Raw genomic sequence first — 20,087 nt, forward strand, 5'->3', positions numbered from 1 at the left:
ACTCTGAGCCCCCTGGGGCTCCCACCCTTGCTGAGCAGATCAGCATCCGCAGTGGGGTGTTAGGCTGTGGGAGCTGCACTGTTGGGGCTGCGTGAAGACCTGGAAGGGGCTGTCCTCTCCGTGGTTAAGCAAAGACCAAAGGCCGAAAGGGCACGTCTTCCGCTTTGAAGATTCTGGGTCCCTGAGGCCTGTGTCTTGATGGAAAAGTCTCTCTAAGCCACAGCAGGATTTCGCTCTTTTTGTTTTTCTAAATGGTATGTGTTTAGTTAATGGAAGCATTTGGGGAAAAAAAATAGAGATCTTTGTGTTGGGCTTTTTCCCTCCTGTTCCAGATCAGTGGTACTCACTGTGGGAAATTGGTCCTCAGGTTGTATCAATGTATTTCTCACTTATTATTGCCAGGCAGCTAGTTTTGTGTGTTTTAATTTCCTGTTCTTTATTCCAGATCTCTGCGCCCCAGCTGATCTGGTCTGTCCTGCTTCTCTGTGGGGGTGGGGGTGGGGGTGAGCAGTGGTGGCCGTGGCTGTAACTCCCCGGGGTCTGCCCTTTGCTTTCCCCAGTGGGGCCCAGCCCCTCATGGTGTCCAGATTGGCTCACTGGAAACCTGACTCCCTAGACGCCCTGCGGCTGGCTTATGGAACACAGCCTCATACCAAGGAGGGCTTTTGATCGATTGGACTGTGTGTGATCTGTGGCATATAAAGAAATACGCTTCCTTCTCTGTCTTTAAAGTCTCCTACTACTGGTAGTTCACTTCCTTGTTCTCCAAGTATGTCCAAGTATGTCCCTGAATCAGCCTCCGCATTACCCAGGACCTCGTTAGAAATTCGAGTTCTCAGGCCCCATCACAGACCTAGTGGATGAGAATCCCTGGGTGTGGGGCCCTGTGGTCTGTTTTCGGGACAAACGCTCCAGCGGGTTCTGACAGTACTGGTTTGGGTCCCGACGGGAACCTTGTGGTTTTGTTTTTGTTTTGTTCCGTGTGGGTGAAGTGCGTTTCTTGGGCTGAGACAGGGCCCAGGGCAGAGGTCCCTGGGACTCAGGCCGCGTCCCAGGGAACCTGGCTCCTCTGCCAGGGCAGCTGCGGGGCCCGTGGGAGCCGCACGTCTCAGCTTGGCAGGACTTATCTAGTGTGTGACTATGGCTAGTTGGTCCACTTCCCCTTGGGGGGCGCAGCCCCTCCTCGTAGGGGTTATTGGTATGAGAGGAGGTGGCCGTGGCGGTTCTGTCTTCTGGGTATTGGGTAATTTTTAGTCGGCCTTTTGGAGGTGGTGGTACCTATGGTACGTTGGAGTCTGTGTTTGGAACTCCTGTTGTTGATGAGAACTTGAAGCCCAAGATGCCAATGAGTATCAGAGGCCACTGGCAGGCAGAGCCGGGACAGGTCCACCCCAAACCGCCTCCCCCACAGCAGCTCCGGGCTGGGCTCTTCCTCATCTTTCAGAAGGGATGTGTTTCCGGTGTCTACCTGTCCCTCTCTGGTTTTGCTTTATATAAACAAGGGTGATTTTTACGGGTCCCAGGATTACTGCTGCATCCAGGCTGCACACAGAGGCTGCTGGCTCCTGCGGTTCCCATAGAACTGAATATGGAGCTTGTCGGGGGTCAGAACCCAGAACTGTCCATGCAGGAGAGGGCAGGCAGGTGTCCTCTGCTTGGTTGGAGAGATGGGGCACATTCCTGCTCCACGGGGCCCTGTCTGCACGACCACGGCCTGCCTGTGACCCTCATGGGAGCCGGGCCACATGAGTGCGCTGGTTCTTTTCTCTGTATGGTATTTTGGTTTCCTTCCCTTTTTTAGCACCTAGATTTAAAAATTCTGAGGGCAGAGCATGCTGTTCTGTGGAGCACACAGAATGGCAGGCACGTCTTTTCTTGGAACAGGGTGTGTGTGTGTGTGTGTGTGTGTGTGTGTGTGTGTGTGTGTGTGAGAGAGAGAGAGAGAGAGAGAGAGAGAGAACATGCATGTGTCCCTAAACGGGCTCAGCAACTTGCTGCTCTCCATGTCCTTAACCTGTGACAGGTGATGGCTGGCAAGTGGACAGGTCATCATCGTGAAACGTGGGTTTTCTGGAAGAGCACTTAGTGGGATTGTTAAATCCCTCAGGAAGCCATGCTGCAGGCATGCGGGCGGGCACCGTGTTTTTGTGTGGGAGAATGGGCACGTTGGTCTAAAGACCTCGAAAGCGTGAGGCCATCAGCCTCACATTCCCGGCCGTGTCCATGGTGTGCCTCTGTCGAGAGCCCCGGGTTGCCTCTGCGGCCCGCTCTGTTGGGTTCCCCACAGGGAGCGGTCGCCCTCTCGGAAGGTACTAATTCACCATCTCCTGTTCCTCCCTCTGCTTCTCCTGCTGCCTCCAGGTTTCGAAGGTAAATGGAGTCACTCGAATGTCATCTCTGGGTACAAGTGCAACCAGTGCCAAAAAGATGCGCGAAGTCAGACCTTCACCGTCCAAAACTGTGAAGTACACTGCAACGGTGACGAAGGGGACTGTCACATACACCAAAGCCAAGAGAGAACTGGTCAAGGAAACCAAACCCAATCACCACAAGCCCAGTTCCGCTGTCAACCACACAATCTCAGGGAAAACTGAAAGTAGCAATGCAAAAACCCGCAAACAGGTGCTATCCCTCGGGGGGGCGTCCAAGTCCACCGGGCACGCCGTCAATGGCCTCAAGGTCAGTGGCAGGTTGAACCCAAAGTCATGCACTAAGGAGGTGGGGGGGCGGCAGCTGAGGGAGGGGCTGCGGAACTCCAAGAGGAGACTGGAAGAGGCACAGCAGGCCGAGAAGCCGCAGTCCCCGCCCAAGAAGATGAAAGGGACGGCGGGCGCTGTCGAAGCCCCCGGCAGAAAGGCGGCGGCGGCCCCCGCGGCGCCGGCCCCCGCGGAAAAGGCTCTGCTGCACGGGCATGTGAAGAAGGAGGTGCCCGAGCGGAGTCTGGAAAGGAACCGGCCGAAGCGGGCCACGGCTGGCAAGAGCGCGCCAGGCAGACAAGCACACGGCAAGACGGATGGCGCCTCCTGTGAAAATCGTTCTACCTCGCAAACGGAGCCCTTGCACAAGCCGCACGAGGCGGCGGCCAAGCCCGACAAGGGGGGCGGCCGGGCTGGCTGGGCGGCCATGGACGAGATCCCCGTGCTCAGGCCGTCCGCCAAGGAGTTCCACGACCCACTCGTCTACATCGAGTCGGTCCGCGCTCAGGTGGAGAAGTACGGCATGTGCAGGGTGATCCCCCCTCCGGACTGGCGGCCCGAGTGCAAGCTCAACGACGAGATGCGGTTCGTGACGCAGATTCAGCACATCCACAAGCTGGGCCGGCGCTGGGGCCCCAACGTGCAGCGGCTGGCCTGCATCAAGAAGCACCTCAGATCTCAGGGCATCACCATGGACGAGCTCCCGCTCATAGGTGAGCCCCCCGGGGGCTGGGACGGGGCAGGGGGTGGCAGGGAACGGAGCTCGCCCCGGGGCCCCAGTGCTGCGGGCAGGGGCCTCCCCCTCCACACGGGAAGTTGGGTGGTAGAGCCCAGCCCTGGGCAGCGTGGATCCTCTGGAGCCCGGCTGGCCTTGGCCTGTGCTTGCTGGCGTCTGCCCCATGTCCTCACGTGGGCTTTGCTCGTAGGCTTATCCTGGTCTTCATTTGCTCAGGTCATCGGTGGGTTAGGGGCTCTCCCTGGGGGGTGTGGGGGAGGCCACATCCAAGATACTTCATTTTACCCTCTTCCCCTCTTCCAAGGCCCTGTCTCCAAATACAGTTCTCTCCTGGGGCGCCAGCAGGTAGGGCCTGAACGCCCGAAGGCGTGGGTGACACAGGCCAGCCCACTTTCTCTCTGTGTCCTCCTTGGTAGGGTTTTCCTTGCCCGTCACTTTCTCTGGTGACCAGCGGGGCCCTTTCAGAGACCACAGATCAGGGGATGGTTTAAGTTTCTCTTGAGATTGGGGACCATTGCAGAGCTCATTTCGGGGACCCCCCTGTGTGCGTGAGCATCCCGGCAGATGTGGGGGCCCTGGCCGCAGGCAGAGCCCCTGTACAGGACCTCCTAGGCTCCCATCACCTGCCCCACCCCGCCCGGCCCCGCCCTGCCCCGCCCCGCCCCTGCTGCTGTTCGCTCCTCGAGGATTCATTCGCTCTGTGTGGGATGAGCTGGGTCTGCTGGGTGGGGGCCCCCTCTGGAGACAGCCGGGGAGGGACCCGCACAACCTCTCTTTCTGCTCCAGGCCTGTGGAACAGGGCACGTGGCTGCCTCCATTTTGGAGGTCCCGAGTTTGTAGTGGCAGCGAGAAGAGCCAGTTTCATCCATCCACGTGTCAGGAGTTGGCAGGAAGCTCGGGCTCCCTGCCAGGTGGGGTCTGAGTGTTGTCTCAGCAGGTATCTGAGCAGAAATCACTTAATTTGGAGAAATCCTTGGTTTGGGGTCTGTACTCAGGGATGGCACGCCGTCAGCGGACGGCTCAGGCTGTGGGGACAGGCTGAGCAGGTGTGAGCCTTTGGTGTGGGCTATGCCCTGGGCGTGCTAGAGGACCCTCCCCGTCCCCCGCTGTGGTGGGAGTCCCCCGACTCACCGTGTTGAGGACTGAGGGACAGGTGATGTCATAATGATGGCCAGTAACCTCAGAGTAGGTTTCTCTTAAGCCCGATTCCTTCCCATAGCCCAAGACCAAGCAGACGTGTCCCCATGGTGTGTGCATTTGCACGCTTTGCTACTGCCCACAAGTGTGGAGCCTTGTCACCATCTGTGGAAGGGGTCAGCCTGTCCAGGCCAGGCCAGCCTGTCACTGTAGAGTCCTTGGGCCCTGGGTCTGAGCTTGGCCTCCCCACAGAGCAAGGGACTCCATGGTGTGCAGCAACTTTGCAGAATCTGCTCCTCCTCCATCAGCCCCTAGGGAGCAGGGGGTGCGGGAGCCACTATGCAGGGGATGGTCTGGTGGTCCTGCAAATGGGCCAGTCAGAACAGGCGAGGAGTCCACAAAACGATGCCTGTCCATGTGGTGTGTGCATTTTCAGGTGCTCTGGGGTTCTGATGATCTCCAGAGAGGAAAATAGAGGAGTATAGGGTGCCTCCTTTCTGATTTGTGATGTGAGTCTCTGTGGCCAGCTGCAGTGGCTCACTTTCCGCTCCACTGCTGCGAGTCCACAGGGTGCTGCTGGCCTCCACTCTGCCCGGTTTGAGCTGGACACCTGGAGCGGGGAGGGGAGCTTGGCCTTTGGCCGCTCCTGGCCACGGGCATGGCAGGCTTTCTCTGTGTCCAGCCTCTCACCAGGCAGAGCTCCTTGGCATCCAGGCTGCTGCACTCCCACCTCCTGGTCTTCTGTGGGGTTGGGAGACCTGTTCCCCCAGGGACCCCTCGATGCCCGGGCCGCCCTGCACTGGGCTGCTGTTCTACAAGAGTTCGGGCTTCTTTCACTCTGGGTAGAAATCCATTCCTACCTTTCAGTGACCTAAAACTCAAGCTTTACTTTTCTCACCTAGCATTTTGTTAGGGATGTATCTTCTAACAGCTAGGGGCTGCTTATTCTGGAAGATTTCGTTTCTCCTCTTTTGTCTGGTGGGAGGTTGCTTTCCTAGGCCCTGTGTAGACGGTTCCTCTGTGAACACTCAAGTATATTTGGTTTGGACGTGCACCTAGACGGTTCTGTGATTTGATCCAGGGGGTGGTGGACGCTAGCTTTTGAAATGGGCGGTCTCTCGGAGCACGGGGTGACCAGAGTGGAGGGACAGACAGACAGCTCTATCCCTCTCAGGTACTGCCTCTGGCCCTGGAAATCCACTGGGATTGAAAACCAGTTAGTGTGCGTGTGTGCGTGCGCATGTGTGCAAAGGGCTGGGTACAGACAGTGCCTGCTACCTGTGTCTGCTTTTTGACCTCACAGCTGGTGTGGGTGACATTGGGACGCAGGTCCCTCAAGGTGTCACAGCCTAGGCCCTGCCCTTGGGTGATGAGCCCCTGCTCCAAAACTGGTTGCCCCGCCTCCTGGGGTGTGTGTGGGGTGGGGGGGGCATGCAGCGTACGTGCTGCCCCTGCTGAGGGGCGCTGGAAAGGTCCTCCCCACAGATCCGCAGGGCCCCCTCTCCTCTCCTTCCGTTCAGGCCTCTGCTTACACGTCAGCCCCCTGGGGACACCTTGCCCGAGTGTCCCACCTGAGCCTGCAGACCCTGCAGCGCCGCAGCCCCTCTACCAGCAGTGTGACCTCCATGGCGCCCCAGACTGTTCTTGTCTGTCCCTGTAGACTCGTCTCCCTGAGGGCCAGGGATTCTGTTCACTGCTCTGACCCCAGTGCCTAGTGGTGTCTGTGGCACGTAGTGGTGTTCCCGTGCTTACCAGATGGAAGCAGAAGGGCTTGTGCTCGTGCTTTTCCCTGACTGTCCCTGTGATTTGTCTCCTCACCATCCCAGGAGGCTGCGAGCTCGACCTGGCCTGCTTTTTCCGGCTGATTAACGAGATGGGCGGCATGCAGCAAGTGACTGACCTCAAAAAATGGAACAAACTAGCAGACATGCTGCGTATCCCCAAAACTGCCCAGGACCGGCTGGCCAAGCTCCAGGAAGCCTACTGCCAGTACCTGCTCTCCTATGACTCCCTGTCCCCTGAGGAGCACCGGCGGCTGGAGAAGGAGGTGCTGATGGAGAAGGAGATCCTGGAGAAGCGGAAGGGGCCCCTCGAGGGCCACACGGAGCACGACTACAACAAGTTCCACCCCCTGCCCCGCTTCGAGCCCAAGAACGGGCTCATCAACGGCGTGGCCCACAGGAACGGCTTCCGCAGCAAGCTCAAAGAGGTGGGCCAGGCCCAGCTCAAGACGGGCCGGCGGCGACTCTTTGCTCAGGAAAAGGAAGTGGCGCGAGAGGAGGAGGAGGACAAGGGCGTCCTAAGTGACTTCCACAAGTGCATATACAAGGTGGGCCCCCAGCAGGGCTGGCGGGGGCGGGGTGCAGGGCTCTGGTGGCTGCCTGTAGCTGAGAGCAGCATGCACCGACTGCGGGGGTGCTGGAGGCGGGCAGGATGCAGGCCCGAGGCGTCTGGCGACGGCTCGGCTTCCCACCAGCCGTGACTGCAGGTGAGCCACTTGCCGGCTCCCAGCCTCTAATTTCCTTTGCATGAGATGAGGTGTGTGTGCCCGGGTGCTGGAGACTCGGTAGCTTGGGGGCAGACGCCCACGGGCATGACGTGCCCCTTCTGAGCACCCAGCCTGGCCTGGTGTGGGAGCTGTCCGGGGGGCCAAACCCTCCGGGCTTGGAGCACTTGCTTCCTTTGCAGCCTTGCCTGCATTCTGAGCAGCTTGCCATTTCTGGGCTCTGCCTGGTCCTTCCTGATGAAGCGAAGAGGACAGACCTCCCCGCTGAGTCCCGAGGCGGGGGGCGGGGGGGTGGGGTGGGGCGCGGCAGGTCCCTGGCAGACAGGGGTTTCCAGATCACAGTGCAGCGTGTGCTGTCCTGCGAGGCCCCCTCCTCCCAGAGGTAGGCAGAGTCCCTGTGACCCTCCCATGGCCACCTGCCTGCCAGGGTGAGTGGGACACCTGGTCCAGCTGTGACCTTCACCAGAGATCTCTGCTGAATTGCCCCAGGGACCCGGCGTGGACTTCCTGGGAGGGAAGCGTCCTTAGAGAAGACCCTCGCCCAGCGAGCCACCAGCCCCGAGCCTGGCAGCCACATACAGAGTGATGGTTTTCTGCTGAGCTGACAAACCTGCCTTGGGTTAGCCTCCGTCACTCTCCTGTCACTGCTCAGGTCCTTGTCATGGCCTGAAAGCGGGCCCTGGCCTGTCCCTCCCTGGGGGTGGCATTGAGGGGGGCTTCCAGTGCCTGGTTCCCATATGGAAGCCTGGGAAGGCTGACTCACCTGTGGGTTCAGAGTGCGTGGAAAGTCATGGCTCTGGCTGCCTTCGGCCATTTCTTTCTCAGCTTCCGTCCTCCGTTCCTCTGGAGGGACAAACCGTGCTGGACTCCACCATACTTCTCCCGCTAGACCCAGCAGGACTCTGTCTCCTTTGCTCTGGTTCTGAGTTGCCAGTCCTGGTGCTTCCCCTCAGGGACCCTGGGGCTGGGGAGTGGCTGCCAGCAGTCTCTGTGAAAGTTAAATATTTCATGATGCAGGAGAAGAGGGTGCTGGAACAAACTCAGGAGCACTTTCTGGATGTTTCCTGGCTGTATGCATGAGAAGCTCTTCTCATTTAATGCGGCTAAGTCCAGGGACGGAATGGCCAGTCTGAGAAATGAAAAGTTTTTTATTTGTTACTTTTTATTTAAGAAGGACAGTTCAGTGAGAATGAGGCAAGCCTGATAGTTTTTTTGGAAATGTGCCCTGTCATTGATAATATTGGGGTTCATCACCAATGTCCGGTGGTGGCCTGGCCGTGGTGACGTCACTGGCAGCCATGGGCGCACCCGCATGAGCTAGAGGGGAGCCCCTGGTTCTGGAGCCCCTTCAGGCCCTGCGGGTGTTGACCTTGTGTGCAGGTGTGATCGCGAACACAGGCACTCTGCTTTTTAGTTGATGTAAAATCACGCCCCACTTGGTAGTTAGGATCTTACCTTGTTGGGAACAGCGTATCTAGACCAGTTTGGGATTTTAGGGAAGGACTTTCTTTGGGCAGAACCCCGATGCTGGAAAGCAGAAGCAGATGCCGGAACTTCAGTGCTGACGGCTTTGATTGTCCCTCTGAAGGCAGGAAGGATCTGCCACCTATTCTAAACCTGTCTCTCTGTGTGGAGTGCTCCAGTGCCCAATCGTGCGGGGAGCCTTCCCCGCCCACCTCAGGTAGAAGCCGCCCTCTCCTGCCACTCTGTTGGTTGGCTTCCGGCCCCCTGACTCCTCACAGCCCTCGCCAGCCTCCCCAGAGCTGTGCCCCAGAGACTGGAGACCTTGTCCATGTGAGCACTGCTCTGTCTCTGGCCCCCAGAACCAGGCCTGGTATACAGTCGGTGCTCCAAAGAGCACCCCTGCGGTCAAGCGGCAAGCAGAGCACGACTCTCACGGGGTGGGCCTCTGTGAGATGACGCCTCCGCTCTGCGGTCAGCGGGCGCGGGGTCTGGGGTGGGACTCACAGACTGAGACGGCAGCTAGCACGTCCTCGTGCCCGTTCTGGGTCGAGGGCAGGGGCCAGGTGTCCAGCGGCACTGGCTGCTTTTCCACTCGGTGGCTTCCGTGGCAGAGAACCACCCGAGTGATTCTGCCGTCTCGCCTCCCTGACGGGGGCCAGGGGATGCCCCACAGTTCTCCCAGGCCCAGCCCGTCTGGATGCCACCAGTCTCCTCTCTGCTCCCTCAGGTGGGGTAAACTGAGGCCTTCTGGCCCCTTCCCATGTCGTACCTGCTTCCCCATAAAGTGAACTGTGGTCCTGTGTGTCACGTGGGCGCCTGTCTGAGGCCGCCTGGTGTGCAGACCCCGTTTATGCTGGCTCAGGGGTCTGCCCGCTGCTGGCGTGGTGAGGGCGCCAGGTCCTTCGTCTCCTTCAGTCGCCACAGGTTTTTCTGCCCTCTCTGCTCACATCAGCTTGGGATGGGAGCGGCCCAGGGACACCGGGAGGCCCTGGGATGCAGTGCGGCCTCGTTCAGGGTGGGGGTTCGGCCAAGTTTCTTTTTTCTTTTTCTTGTTTTTTAAAAGATTCTATGTATGTATTAGACAGAGAGACAGAGATCACAAGTAGGCAGAGAGGCAGGCAGAGCTGGGTCGGGGCGGGGGGCGGGGGAAGCAGGCTCCCCGCTGAGCAGAGAGCCTAACGCAGGGCTCGATTCCAGAACCTTGAGATCATGACCTGATTAGCTAAGTTTCTTATGTTTTACGCTCGTTTTGTTTTTTTTTTTTTTTTTCAGGGAAGATCCGTTTCTTTAACGACTTTTTATCGAACAGCAAGAAATATCATGAACATGTGCTTCAGCAAGGAGCCCGCCCCTGCTGAAATTGAGGTGAGTTGCCGGGGGGGGGGGGGGGCACACCCGGTCCCCAGGCCTCCCGCTGCCTGACGGATGGAGGGGCCCCAAGGGCTGTCATCAGGGTCTGCTGCCGGGGTCCAGGCAGGCTGCACCTGAGTCTCTCCCCTCGCTCTGAGACAGAGGACGTGTACGGAAGGGGCACACCTGCCGGGCTTCTCCCTGACTCCGCCCTGCCCGGGGCCATGAGACTCCCAGTCGGGGCGAGCTCCAGGCGCGTCCGGTCCCCTGCTCGGTGGCCGCTCCTCACCCTGTCCTCTGTGTCTGTTATGCAAGAGAATGTTTGGAATCCCTGGAAACCATAGTTGTGCGTTTTCTCCTCTATTTTTTGTCTAATGGGATTGGCAGATTGCCATTTTTGTGCTTCTGCCAACTCCGGTCTTTGAGTTCGTGTGAGGTTGGAAAGACAGGGAGCACTTCTGTGCCCAGACCAATTAGGGGGAGTTTCTGGGTGAGCCGCCACGGCAGGACAGGGACCGGATCTGTTTGTTTACGTCCCCCAGCTGGGGTCCCGCTGCTCCGTGCGCACAGCCCGCTGCCTGTGGAGGCGGGCCCTGCCTAGCCGTCGGGCTTGTCAGGGGAGGACGCCAGGCTCCTGTGGCTGGGCTGGGGCTGCCGCAGGTGGACGTGGACGGGGTTCAGACCGTGTCCTCCTCTGTCATCGAGCCCAGTGTATGCCCGCTCTCTGGGTATGCCTGTGCTGGCCACGAGGGGCCCCGCTTCCTGAACTGGGGCTGGAGGACAGTCCCTGGACGGGCTGGGTTGGAGCAGGACGGCCAGTCCCCATGCTGTGGCTGTGTGGAGCCACGTGGCCCCACGACAGCCCAGGGTGGGGGCTGCTGCCCCACTGCTCGGGCTTCCCAGTTAGGAAACTCAGTGTTGTCCTTCCCTTAGGTGTTAGGTCCCTGCCACTGGGCACCGGCCGCCCCAGCTCTGTAACGTGGGTGATGCCTTTGAATGCCACACTGGCTTGACGCCCTGCCTGTCCCTCAGCTCTGGCCCCACCGAAGCCACCTCCTGTCACCCATGACGTCCACTGGGCCCTGAATCTGGGACACATGGGGCTGTGTCACCACTGCTTCCGGAGCACTTGTGGCATCTTTGGGAGAGATGTGCAAAGACTGGGGTTGGGAGCCTCTGGGGTGAATGGTTGAGCTGGAGAGAGAGGCCTCTGCTGTCCAGCACAGGTCCCCGTGGGAGCCTGCGAGGGTGCAGGGTTTGCTACTGCGCATGGCACGAAGGACACACAGCTCCTTCTGTCTCCTGCTCAGATTATTCCTGCTCTCTGAACATCCTGCGTTGTCTTCGGTGTTCAGCACTTAACATGGTATCTCAGTGGGAAGGGAGGGTCTGCGAAAATCCAGACCTCCGGCCTGAGCCTATGTGGCTTCTGGATCCTACAGAGAGGGCCGGGCCTTCTTGGCTGGTGGTCATCAACTCCGTGGCGGGTCCCCTTCCTCCCACAGGGCAGCAGGGCCCATCCCCCCACACAGGCTGCAGCTACAGTCCTCTCCTTCAAGGAGATATGCTTAAGGAACGCAGACACTTAAGTGTGGGATTTATTCTGGGGGCTTTTGGCCTCTGCAGCTGGTCCCCTCTTTGGAGGCATTATATGGCGTCATAGATCCAGTAGCACCTGCCTGAGCTGAAGGCCATATTCCGTGATGCCCTATGCTTACTGGCTCAGCTTCCTTCTCTAAATGGGGTTCCAGCTACACTGACTTGGCCAAGATCAGGGAAGGTGATGTTCTGCTTCTGGAATGAAAATTGAAAACAAAATGCCAAAATGCTTCTGCGTTGGGGAGTTGCCTAAGGGACATTGAGCACCACTGACCTGTTAGCAAAACTTGTTCCTGACCCCCCCGCACCCCCGACTGGCTGGGTACGGCTCGTTACTATCACCTGGTAGGTGCTTAAAGCTGGCGGTGTGATGTCCCTGGCACTGACCTGAGTTCATTGGCTAGTTCGAACCCGACTGGCTGTCGTCTCCCCTGCTGGTGATGCTGCCTGCAGCCGGCTGACGGCCTGCCGAGGGGTTGGGCCCTGGTGGTGGGGAGTGAGGGGGGTGAGGTGTGCGTCTATCGAGATGCCGAGGCTGGAGACGATGTTGGTCGGTCCGAGGGTGGCAGGACGTCTGTTCTTCCCGCCTGCCATTGCTTTCCCCCAGCTCTCCTCTGAGTGGCTTCATGAATTGTGTTGAAATGCATACCAACACCATTTTTGCCATGTCTGAGCATGCAGTCGAGTGACTTTGAGTGCACTGATGTTGTTATATGACGCTCACCACCATCCATCTCCAGAATTTCTCATCTCCCCAAACTGAATCTCCTTCCCCATTGAACACTGACCTCCTGGCCCCTGGTCCCCGGCCACCTGCATGTTTTCCCTCCGACTCTGACACTGCCACGTGCCTCCCCGTACATGGGATCCCATAGCATTTGTCCTTTTGCCATTGGCTCATTTCCCTCGGCACGCGGCCTTCAAGGTCAGCTGGGGTTGTGGCCTGCATGAGAACATCCTTCACCTTGACGGCCGTGCACCCCAGCTGCTTCCACATTTTGCTCTTGGGAACCCAGCATACTAAAGTCTGCTCGAGCCCGTCCTTTGTCCTGTGGGACAGGCCCCAGCGGGGATCTGACCCTTGCTGTCCTCCTCTGAGCTCTGCCTGTGGCTCTCGGCGCCAGTCGTGTGGCGGGCCCCTCTGTGGCACGTGGGCATCCCTGCGGCGTGTGCACAGCGGGGCTGCTCACCGGGCCTCCTCTCCCCGCAGCAAGAGTACTGGAGGTTAGTGGAAGAGAAGGACTGCCACGTGGCTGTGCACTGCGGCAAGGTGGACACCAACACGCACGGCAGCGGGTTCCCGGTGGGGAAGTCAGAACCGTTTTCAAGGTAATGGGGGACACTGTGGTCTGCATTTTGGGGACCAGATGGTGTTCTTCCTTACGCACCTGTGACAGCCCCGTTTTTCCTCATAGGCATGGATGGAACCTCACCGTCCTTCCCAATAACACAGGGTCCATCCTGCGTCACCTCGGTGCTGTGCCTGGTAAGCCTGACGTGGCTGCTGTCTTTGTTGTTCTTAAGAGAGCGAGCAGTGTGGGGGGCATGGGGAGAGGGAGAGAGAAACCCGAGTGTACTCTGAGCCTAGCACAGACATGGGGTTTGATCCACAACCCTGAGAAATGACCTGACCTGAAACCAAGAATCAGACACTTAACCAACTGCTCCCCTCAGGCGCCCCGATGTCACCGCTGTCTCTAGGGTCCTCAGGCCTTGGCCTCTGGCAGCGTGCGGAGCAGGTGCCCCACGTGACCAGACGGGACAGGTTACTGTGCAGAGCGTGTGTATTAGAAACATTGGTCTTTGGAAAAGGGAGGAAGAGGACTGCTAAAGTCAGTAAAAATGTGGAAAGGTGAACCAAATGATAGAACCTGGAAGCTGGGCAGACACGTAGTGGCCAGCTTTTCATCTTGAAATTGGTATTTTCAAAGATAACGTCCTGACGCTGTAGGGCCCGTGCAGGCTCCTAAGTGATGGATGAGGATAGTAGGACAGCAGGTGTCCTGGGGGTTGTGGTCACTAAGGGCGGGGGCCTCCCACACTGGCTGGGGCAGGTGGGTGCTGGAGGTGGAGGCCTCAGTGAGCAGTCCAGCTTGGCATGTCTGCTGTCCCTCTGTCCCGAGGTTCAGGTGACCACGGTGTGTGGCTGCTGGTTACCTGATAGCAGTCATCACGGTCCTGCTCCTTGGGGATTCTTGCTTCCCGACTTAACTCACAGATTATTCTTTTTTTTTTTTTTAAAGATTTTATTTATTTGAGAGAGAGAAATAGCCCGAGCTAGGGGAGGAACAGAGGGAGAGGAGGACTCCCCTCTGAGCAGGAAGCCAGGACTGTGGGGTCATGACCTGAGCTGAAGGCAGATGCCTAACCGGTTGTCTGAGCCACCCAGGCGCCCCTGTTACTACTGTTTTGTGACCGCGTCTCCTTTTTTGGCTTCCTCTCTATAGCAAGCAGGAAGGTTCAAGTTCCTTCTCACTGGTGTTTCCTCATTTTGAATCCTTTCTCTTTGTTTTCTCTCCGGGTTTGGGAACAAGGCAGAGATTTCTCGTTGCCCTGACTCAGAGACGCTGGTGCTGCCCCCCATAATGCCTTTTTCTCCCTCCGCAGGAGTGACAATTCCCTGGCTAAACATTGGCATGGTCTTTTCTACCTCATGCTGGTCTCGAGACCAAAACCACCTTCCCTACATTGACTACTTACACACTGGTGCTGACTGCATTTGGTGAGTGTGCCGCGGCCGGACGCGCGGGGGAGGGCGAGGATTCCGGAACATTCCTGACATCCCTCTCCGCAGGCAGCCGCTAGCCCCGGGAGCTTATCTGCATGGGGGTTGGTTCACTGCTCCCACTCAGCCGTGGGATTGGAAGCACTCGGGGCGCGAGGGTTCAGAAGGTGTGAAGCGCCCGGTCACAAGCCGGGCTGAGCATCTTCTCGCGTGCTTGTGGGCCGTTCCCATCCTTCCGTCTGCTGTCCGCTGACCCTCGGGTTTTCTTCGAGGACGGTATTTGGTGGTGGTGGTTTCTAGGATGTGTGTCATGTTAGGGGTGAGAGCAGTTAGGGGAGCCCCAGAAAGGGGCTCATAGCTTGGTCCCCAGCCTTTCCCCGCCCGGTGTGAACTGGTCCCTCTGGGCCTTGTGTGAGGCTGTTTTTAGTGTCTCCACGGCCGACGTGCCGCAGAGAGTGGGTTCCCCTCGTCCTGCTGTGGGACAGGCCTCTGCCGGGGGGCCCACCTGTGACCGTTGCCTGGCCTGCGGCTGGCTCCCCGACACTTCCTTCACGGTGCCAGATGGGAAATGACTGCAGGCCATCGGCTGTCTTGTCCGACAGGCCGGCAACAGCACATCCACCACCACCCCCCGCAAACTGCCTTTATTGTTCTAATGGGGTGACGAGGCACTCTTTATTAACGTCTTACTGCTCGCGTCCTCCTTCCGAGGAGCCTGGAACTGCAGCAGCCTCGTGACGGCTCCCGCCCTCTCGGGCTGCATGCCCACGAGTGTGCTTTATGTTGAGGGATGCTGGGAGGGAGGGACGTCCGTGGGGGCCTCCCTGCTGAGGGAAGGGGTCCTCAGGGTGCCATGGGGAGACGGTGAGTGGCTGCCGGGCCGGCGAGGCCGAGTGGCCTGGAAGACTGGGAGCGCGTGCGTGCAGGCCGCACCGGGCCTGCTGTTCCTGCTGCCGAGCTTCTGGGGCCACGTCAGGCCTGGCGTGCACGGGGCTCCACCCAGGCCTGCGGCCTGACCATGAGGGAGAGGTGGGGAAGTGTCAGACTGCGGGCCTTTGGAGGACCTAGCCCTGGAAACCCCACTGGTGTGTAGTAAGAGGAGGCCGGGACATGACCGGAGAACTTCATGGTGTGCGGTTTTTCTGAAAGCGTGTGATTTAGGTTAGAAACCCCGGGTTCAAGGCACAAATCAGGAACATGGACTGGTATTGAAATAACCTAAGCATTTGTCGAGAACATGAATGTGGGGTTGGCTGTCCCTGTACTGAACCAGGATCTGGCCTCCAAGTGGAGGATTTCCCCACAGAAACCAGTGCTGAGGGCTGGTCGGTGGCCTGGGGGAAGGGCCAGGTTTGGAGCTGATTGTGTGGTTGGGGGGTGCGGGGGCAGTGATTGCTGATGTTTACGCTGCTTTGATTTTTACTGGAGGTCAAGGTTTTCGTTGGCCCGTGGCCTGGTCAGACTGCTCTGGGAGTGTGTTCCTGGTGGGCCCTCTAGGGACACTGGTGACAGCTCCCTTGTTCCCCCATGATGCAGTAAGGTTCCAGATTCTCGGGTCGGTTAAGTTCTGCCTACATCTGCAGCCTTCTCTCCTCCTTGCCATCCCAGCCAGCTCCTCAGCTGCAGCCAGGAGAGTCTGCACTGTCCCTGCCCTTGGCTTTGACCCGGCCAGGTCACCCATCCACCTGCAAGGCTTGCCTGATGTGGCCCTCATGGTGTTGCTCCCCTGGGCACCAAGCTGGCCGGGCCAGATCCCGGGCTTGCTGGGCACTGGTACACGGTGCCCTCTGTGGGGCCGGGCCTTTGTCCCAGGTTCAGGACATCACACCGCTGTGGAGTCCCTTGCAGCGTTGGCCACAAGGCAGCACACACACAGACGGGCTAGACTCCTTTCCTGAATGGGTTTGGAGAGTGGTGGGGTTTGGCCTCCTCTGCCTGGGGGCCAGGCCCCTTGTCCCACGGCGACTTCTGCAGGTTTAGAGCATACACCAGAGGCCAGTGGGGTCTGCACGTGTGTCTGGATCTGATTTATAGGGGGCTTTAAACATCTGGTTTGGGCTTGAAGGGTTTTTGGCTCATCTGTAGGTCAGCTATGCGTAAGAGGAGTGGCTGCCGTTTGGCCACACTAGGCAGAAGCCGCCATGTGGCCCTGGGAAGTGGGGTGCTGGTCCCCAGAGAACACCCCTCTTCCCACACCCTGAAGCCTATGTTTGCTCTGTTGCCTGAGGGGGCTGGTGCACGGTGGGGCCCGCACGTGCTCCCCAGGCAGAGGGTCCTTGTCAAGGCTCTGCTCTGCCCGTTTCTCCAAACACTGCAGGTATTGCATTCCTGCTGAGGAGGAGAACAAGCTCGAGGATGTGGTCCACACCCTGCTGCAGGCCAACGGTACCCCAGGGCTGCAGATGCTGGAAAGCAACGTCATGGTAAGGCGCCCCCCTCCGCCAGCGTTTGGGCGCGGCGGGGATTTGGGTTGTTGGATAGAGTCACTGTCTTTGCTGACCTGCCCCTCAGAGGCAAAGACGACATTGAGGTATCAATCTCCCGGGGATTTGCCCAAGCCCGGATGCCCTCTTCTATGAAACCCAAACTAGGGAAGTGTTTTCCTCAGATGGGACAGAATTCCAGGCTGACATTCACCGCGGCCGTGGACTCTGTTTCAGGGCCTGCTCGTGCTGCAAGCAGAGAATGGGGTGTTCAGGGAGGCAGGGCCCCGGGCTGGTGTTGGGCAGTCTGGTGGTGCCCACCTGCGGGTCACCGGGGTGACTGGGCTCCTGGTCAGGAGGCTTCTGACCCTGGTCAGTAATTCCTAGGAATCTCTTCAGCCTTGAGCTGTGTTCTGACACCTGAACTCTGGCCTCTGGTGATCTCTGCCTCTGTGTGCTCTCATGGCCAGGCCCACCTCACCCTGGGGGCAGCCCAGAGAAAGGGAGCAGCAGCCCCTCTAGGGGTGCTGGGCCCAAGGCCCCCAGCCTGTACCACTGTGTCCACCAGGCTCCGGAGGCCATGCAGTCGCCCCCTGGTGGTGTAAATGTCTCCTTTTCCCACTGGGCCGAGCCACATGGGACAGGGCTGTTACTCACGGTGGCTGCGCCCCTGCATGGACATGGTGTCACTGTCGGGCCAGTACCCATTTAGAACTTTGTTCTTCTTTGAGGAGTTATGTATGTTTCCTAAAGGGAAAGCAGACCTTTAATATGAAACATAATCTGTCTCCTGGCACACAGGCCCCTTAAGTCCTCATTCCCCGCCTGGAGAGCAGGTATGCGTGTTCACACCTGCTGGGGGAGAGGCTGTGTCCCAGGGCAGCCCTGGGGCCGGCTACCAGGGCTGTCACAGATGGGGGCTCCATGTGCAGTGGGTCCTGAGTGGGGGGCAGCAGCCCAGGAGGGCACCTCAGCCCCACCTGTCTCCCTAGATCTCCCCGGAGGTGCTGTGCAAAGAGGGGATCAAGGTGCACAGGACCGTGCAGCAGAGTGGCCAGTTCGTCGTCTGCTTCCCGGGCTCCTTTGTGTCCAAAGTGTGCTGTGGCTACAGCGTCTCTGAGACCGTGCACTTTGCCACCACCCAGTGGACAAGTATGGGCTTCGAGACGGCCAAGGTGAGGCTGGGCGAGCCCCCTGCGCGCCCCGCTGTGTTGGTCCACGTGGACCGTGCGTGAGTGCACAGCAGCGCATGCGTCTCTGCCTGCGCGCGTCTGCTCTGAGGGAGGGTGGAATTGGCGGAATATCCCTCTGAGGCCTTCAGCGGCAGCAGAGGGGCTTCACTTGGAAAGGGGAGTGTGTATGGTGAAAGACTTTGAGTTCTGTTATTGACGCACATACAGTATTGGGAAGAGGGCACAGAAGGCGTTAAGGTAAAATCTCAAAGTGGGTAGAAAGTCTGAGCTGCGGCCCCTGCCTTGCGGCCGGTGGCTGGAGCAAGGACTTTTCCTGCCCTCTGCTGCTGCTGTTCTGGGCGGGCGGTAGGACTGTTGTAGGATTTCCAGAGACTTTGGGAATTCAGAGTTTGAGACTTTCCATAGCCTGGTACTGCCCATCTCCCCTGACAGGCTGTGTGGCCTCTTGCAGGAAATGAAGCGTCGCCATATAGCTAAGCCATTCTCCATGGAGAAGTTACTCTACCAGATTGCACAAGCGGAAGCGAAAAAGGAAAACGGCCCCACTCTCAGTACCATCTCCGCCCTTCTGGATGAGCTCAGGTAAGCCGGGGTCTGGCTTCCGGGAGCCCCTGGGGCCCGGCCCCCTCTCTGGCTGGGGGCTGCTACCCGCTCGGCCCACGGGTGGAGGCTTTGGGTGCAGGGTGGGTTCTCTCTGCTCTTCCTCCCGAGGCGTGATGTTTGGGGTCGGCATGGGCGGGAGCGCTGTGGGGGGAGCATTGTCTCCTAGGGGAAGGCGTGAGGGCGGGCCCTGCCCTGTGTACCTGTGTCCCCGCGGCCGTCCTGGCAGGGGTCTGGCCTGCCGCCCTCTCCTGGCTGCTGTCTGCGGAGTCCGGAAGCAGCCGTGGCAGAGGCCTGCGGCGAGTGGGGGTGCGGCAGGTGCGGCGTGGCCCCGGCGGTGCGCTGACGACCCGGCCCCGCTCTGTGCGCGCAGGGATACGGAGCTGCGGCAGCGGCGGCAGCTGTTCGAGGCCGGCCTCCACTCGTCCGCCCGCTACGGCAGCCACGACGGCAACGGCGCCATGGCGGATGGCAAGAAAAAGCCTCGAAAGTGGCTGCAGTTGGAGACGTCGGAGAGGAGGTGTCAGGTCTGCCAGCACCTGTGCTACCTGTCCATGGTGAGCTGGGGGGGCGCCTGGCATGGGCGCGGGGGGCTCAGGCCTGCGGGTGTCTGCGGTGGCTGCGCGTCAGGGGCCCGGTCCTCGCCCTGCCCACTCCGCCCCCGCTGCTGCTCCACGGGGGCCGCGGGCTCGTCTGTCCTCGGCTCCGGCCTTGTCGGGCTGCAGCCCGAAGACTCCTAACTCCGTCTGTGGTGAAAACGTGGTTCTGAGGAGCGCAGCTCTGCTCGTGTTCCGCGCGTCCCCCGCATCCGCGCCAGTCTCCCCCGGGCGGCCGCACGCACGCACGCACGCACGGCGGCCCTGTTCCCTGTCCCTGCTGGTGGGGCTGCTGCCTCCCGAGAGCGCGGTGTAGATGGGAAGTGCCCCTCCCCTCGCCGGTGTGTCCCCCAGCCCCAGCGCCCACAGCTGCCCTGCAGGGAAGGGGCCCCTCCCGGCTGCTCCCCGTGGAGTGTGAAGGTGGACAGAAGGGGGCGCTGCGACAAACACCACACGGGGGGGGGGGGGGCGTGGACAAGGGACCCTCTCCTCACAGCTCTGGGGCGTGGCCCCTGGCTCCCTGTGTCTTCACACATCCGCCCCCGTGTGCCCGACCGCTAACCTCTTCTCGCGAGGACGCCAGTCATTGGACGAGGCCCCCGCTGGGACCTCCGCTTATCTGGGTTGCCTCTTCACAGGCGCCCTGTGAAGTACGGGGGTCAGGACTGGAGCCTGTGGACACGAGGCATCCTGGAGTCCGTGGCACCCATACATCCCATCTCCCCTACAGGGGGATCCCAACTTAAGACGGTTGGAATTCGGATTTTTCTGCTTTACGATGGTCTGAAAGTGGTACACATTCAGTAAAAACCGGACTGACATTTTTATTTCTGAGCCCCTGTCCCCTCTGCCCCCTGCTGTGTGCCGACAGCCACTCTGTGTTCCGGTCCAGCACACCCTTTGAGACACGGTAGATAGTCAACACTTCTTTACCAAATGCGCCTTGTGCAGGAGGATGCCGGCGTGAGCACACGAGGGGTAGGCCCGGCAGAGGGGTGATGTTGGGGAGGTCAGCAGCGGTACACATTTTTAAGCAGTTTTAGCTTGAGGATATTTTGAACT

General features: G+C 59.5%; 1 protein-coding gene across 8 annotated transcripts in view; it reads left to right on the forward strand.

Moving 5' to 3' along the window:
• JARID2 (jumonji and AT-rich interaction domain containing 2) overlaps window positions 1-20,087 on the forward strand; it is a 255,628-nt gene that overhangs the window by 229,246 nt on the left and 6,295 nt on the right. For all 8 annotated transcript variants that reach the window (XM_032341156.1, XM_032341153.1, XM_032341154.1 and 5 more), the window contains 10 exons: window positions 2,362-3,409; window positions 6,396-6,898; window positions 9,812-9,904; window positions 12,699-12,817; window positions 12,904-12,974; window positions 14,096-14,210; window positions 16,531-16,636; window positions 17,629-17,811; window positions 18,281-18,411; window positions 18,803-18,986. In XM_032341156.1, coding sequence (XP_032197047.1) covers window positions 2,362-3,409; window positions 6,396-6,898; window positions 9,812-9,904; window positions 12,699-12,817; window positions 12,904-12,974; window positions 14,096-14,210; window positions 16,531-16,636; window positions 17,629-17,811; window positions 18,281-18,411; window positions 18,803-18,986 — 2,553 coding nt within the window. The remainder of the gene's footprint in view (window positions 1-2,361; window positions 3,410-6,395; window positions 6,899-9,811; window positions 9,905-12,698; window positions 12,818-12,903; window positions 12,975-14,095; window positions 14,211-16,530; window positions 16,637-17,628; window positions 17,812-18,280; window positions 18,412-18,802; window positions 18,987-20,087) is intronic.

Source organism: Mustela erminea, chromosome 4 (assembly GCF_009829155.1).
Source record: "Mustela erminea isolate mMusErm1 chromosome 4, mMusErm1.Pri, whole genome shotgun sequence".
In the NCBI taxonomy this organism is placed as follows: Eukaryota; Metazoa; Chordata; class Mammalia; order Carnivora; family Mustelidae; genus Mustela; species Mustela erminea.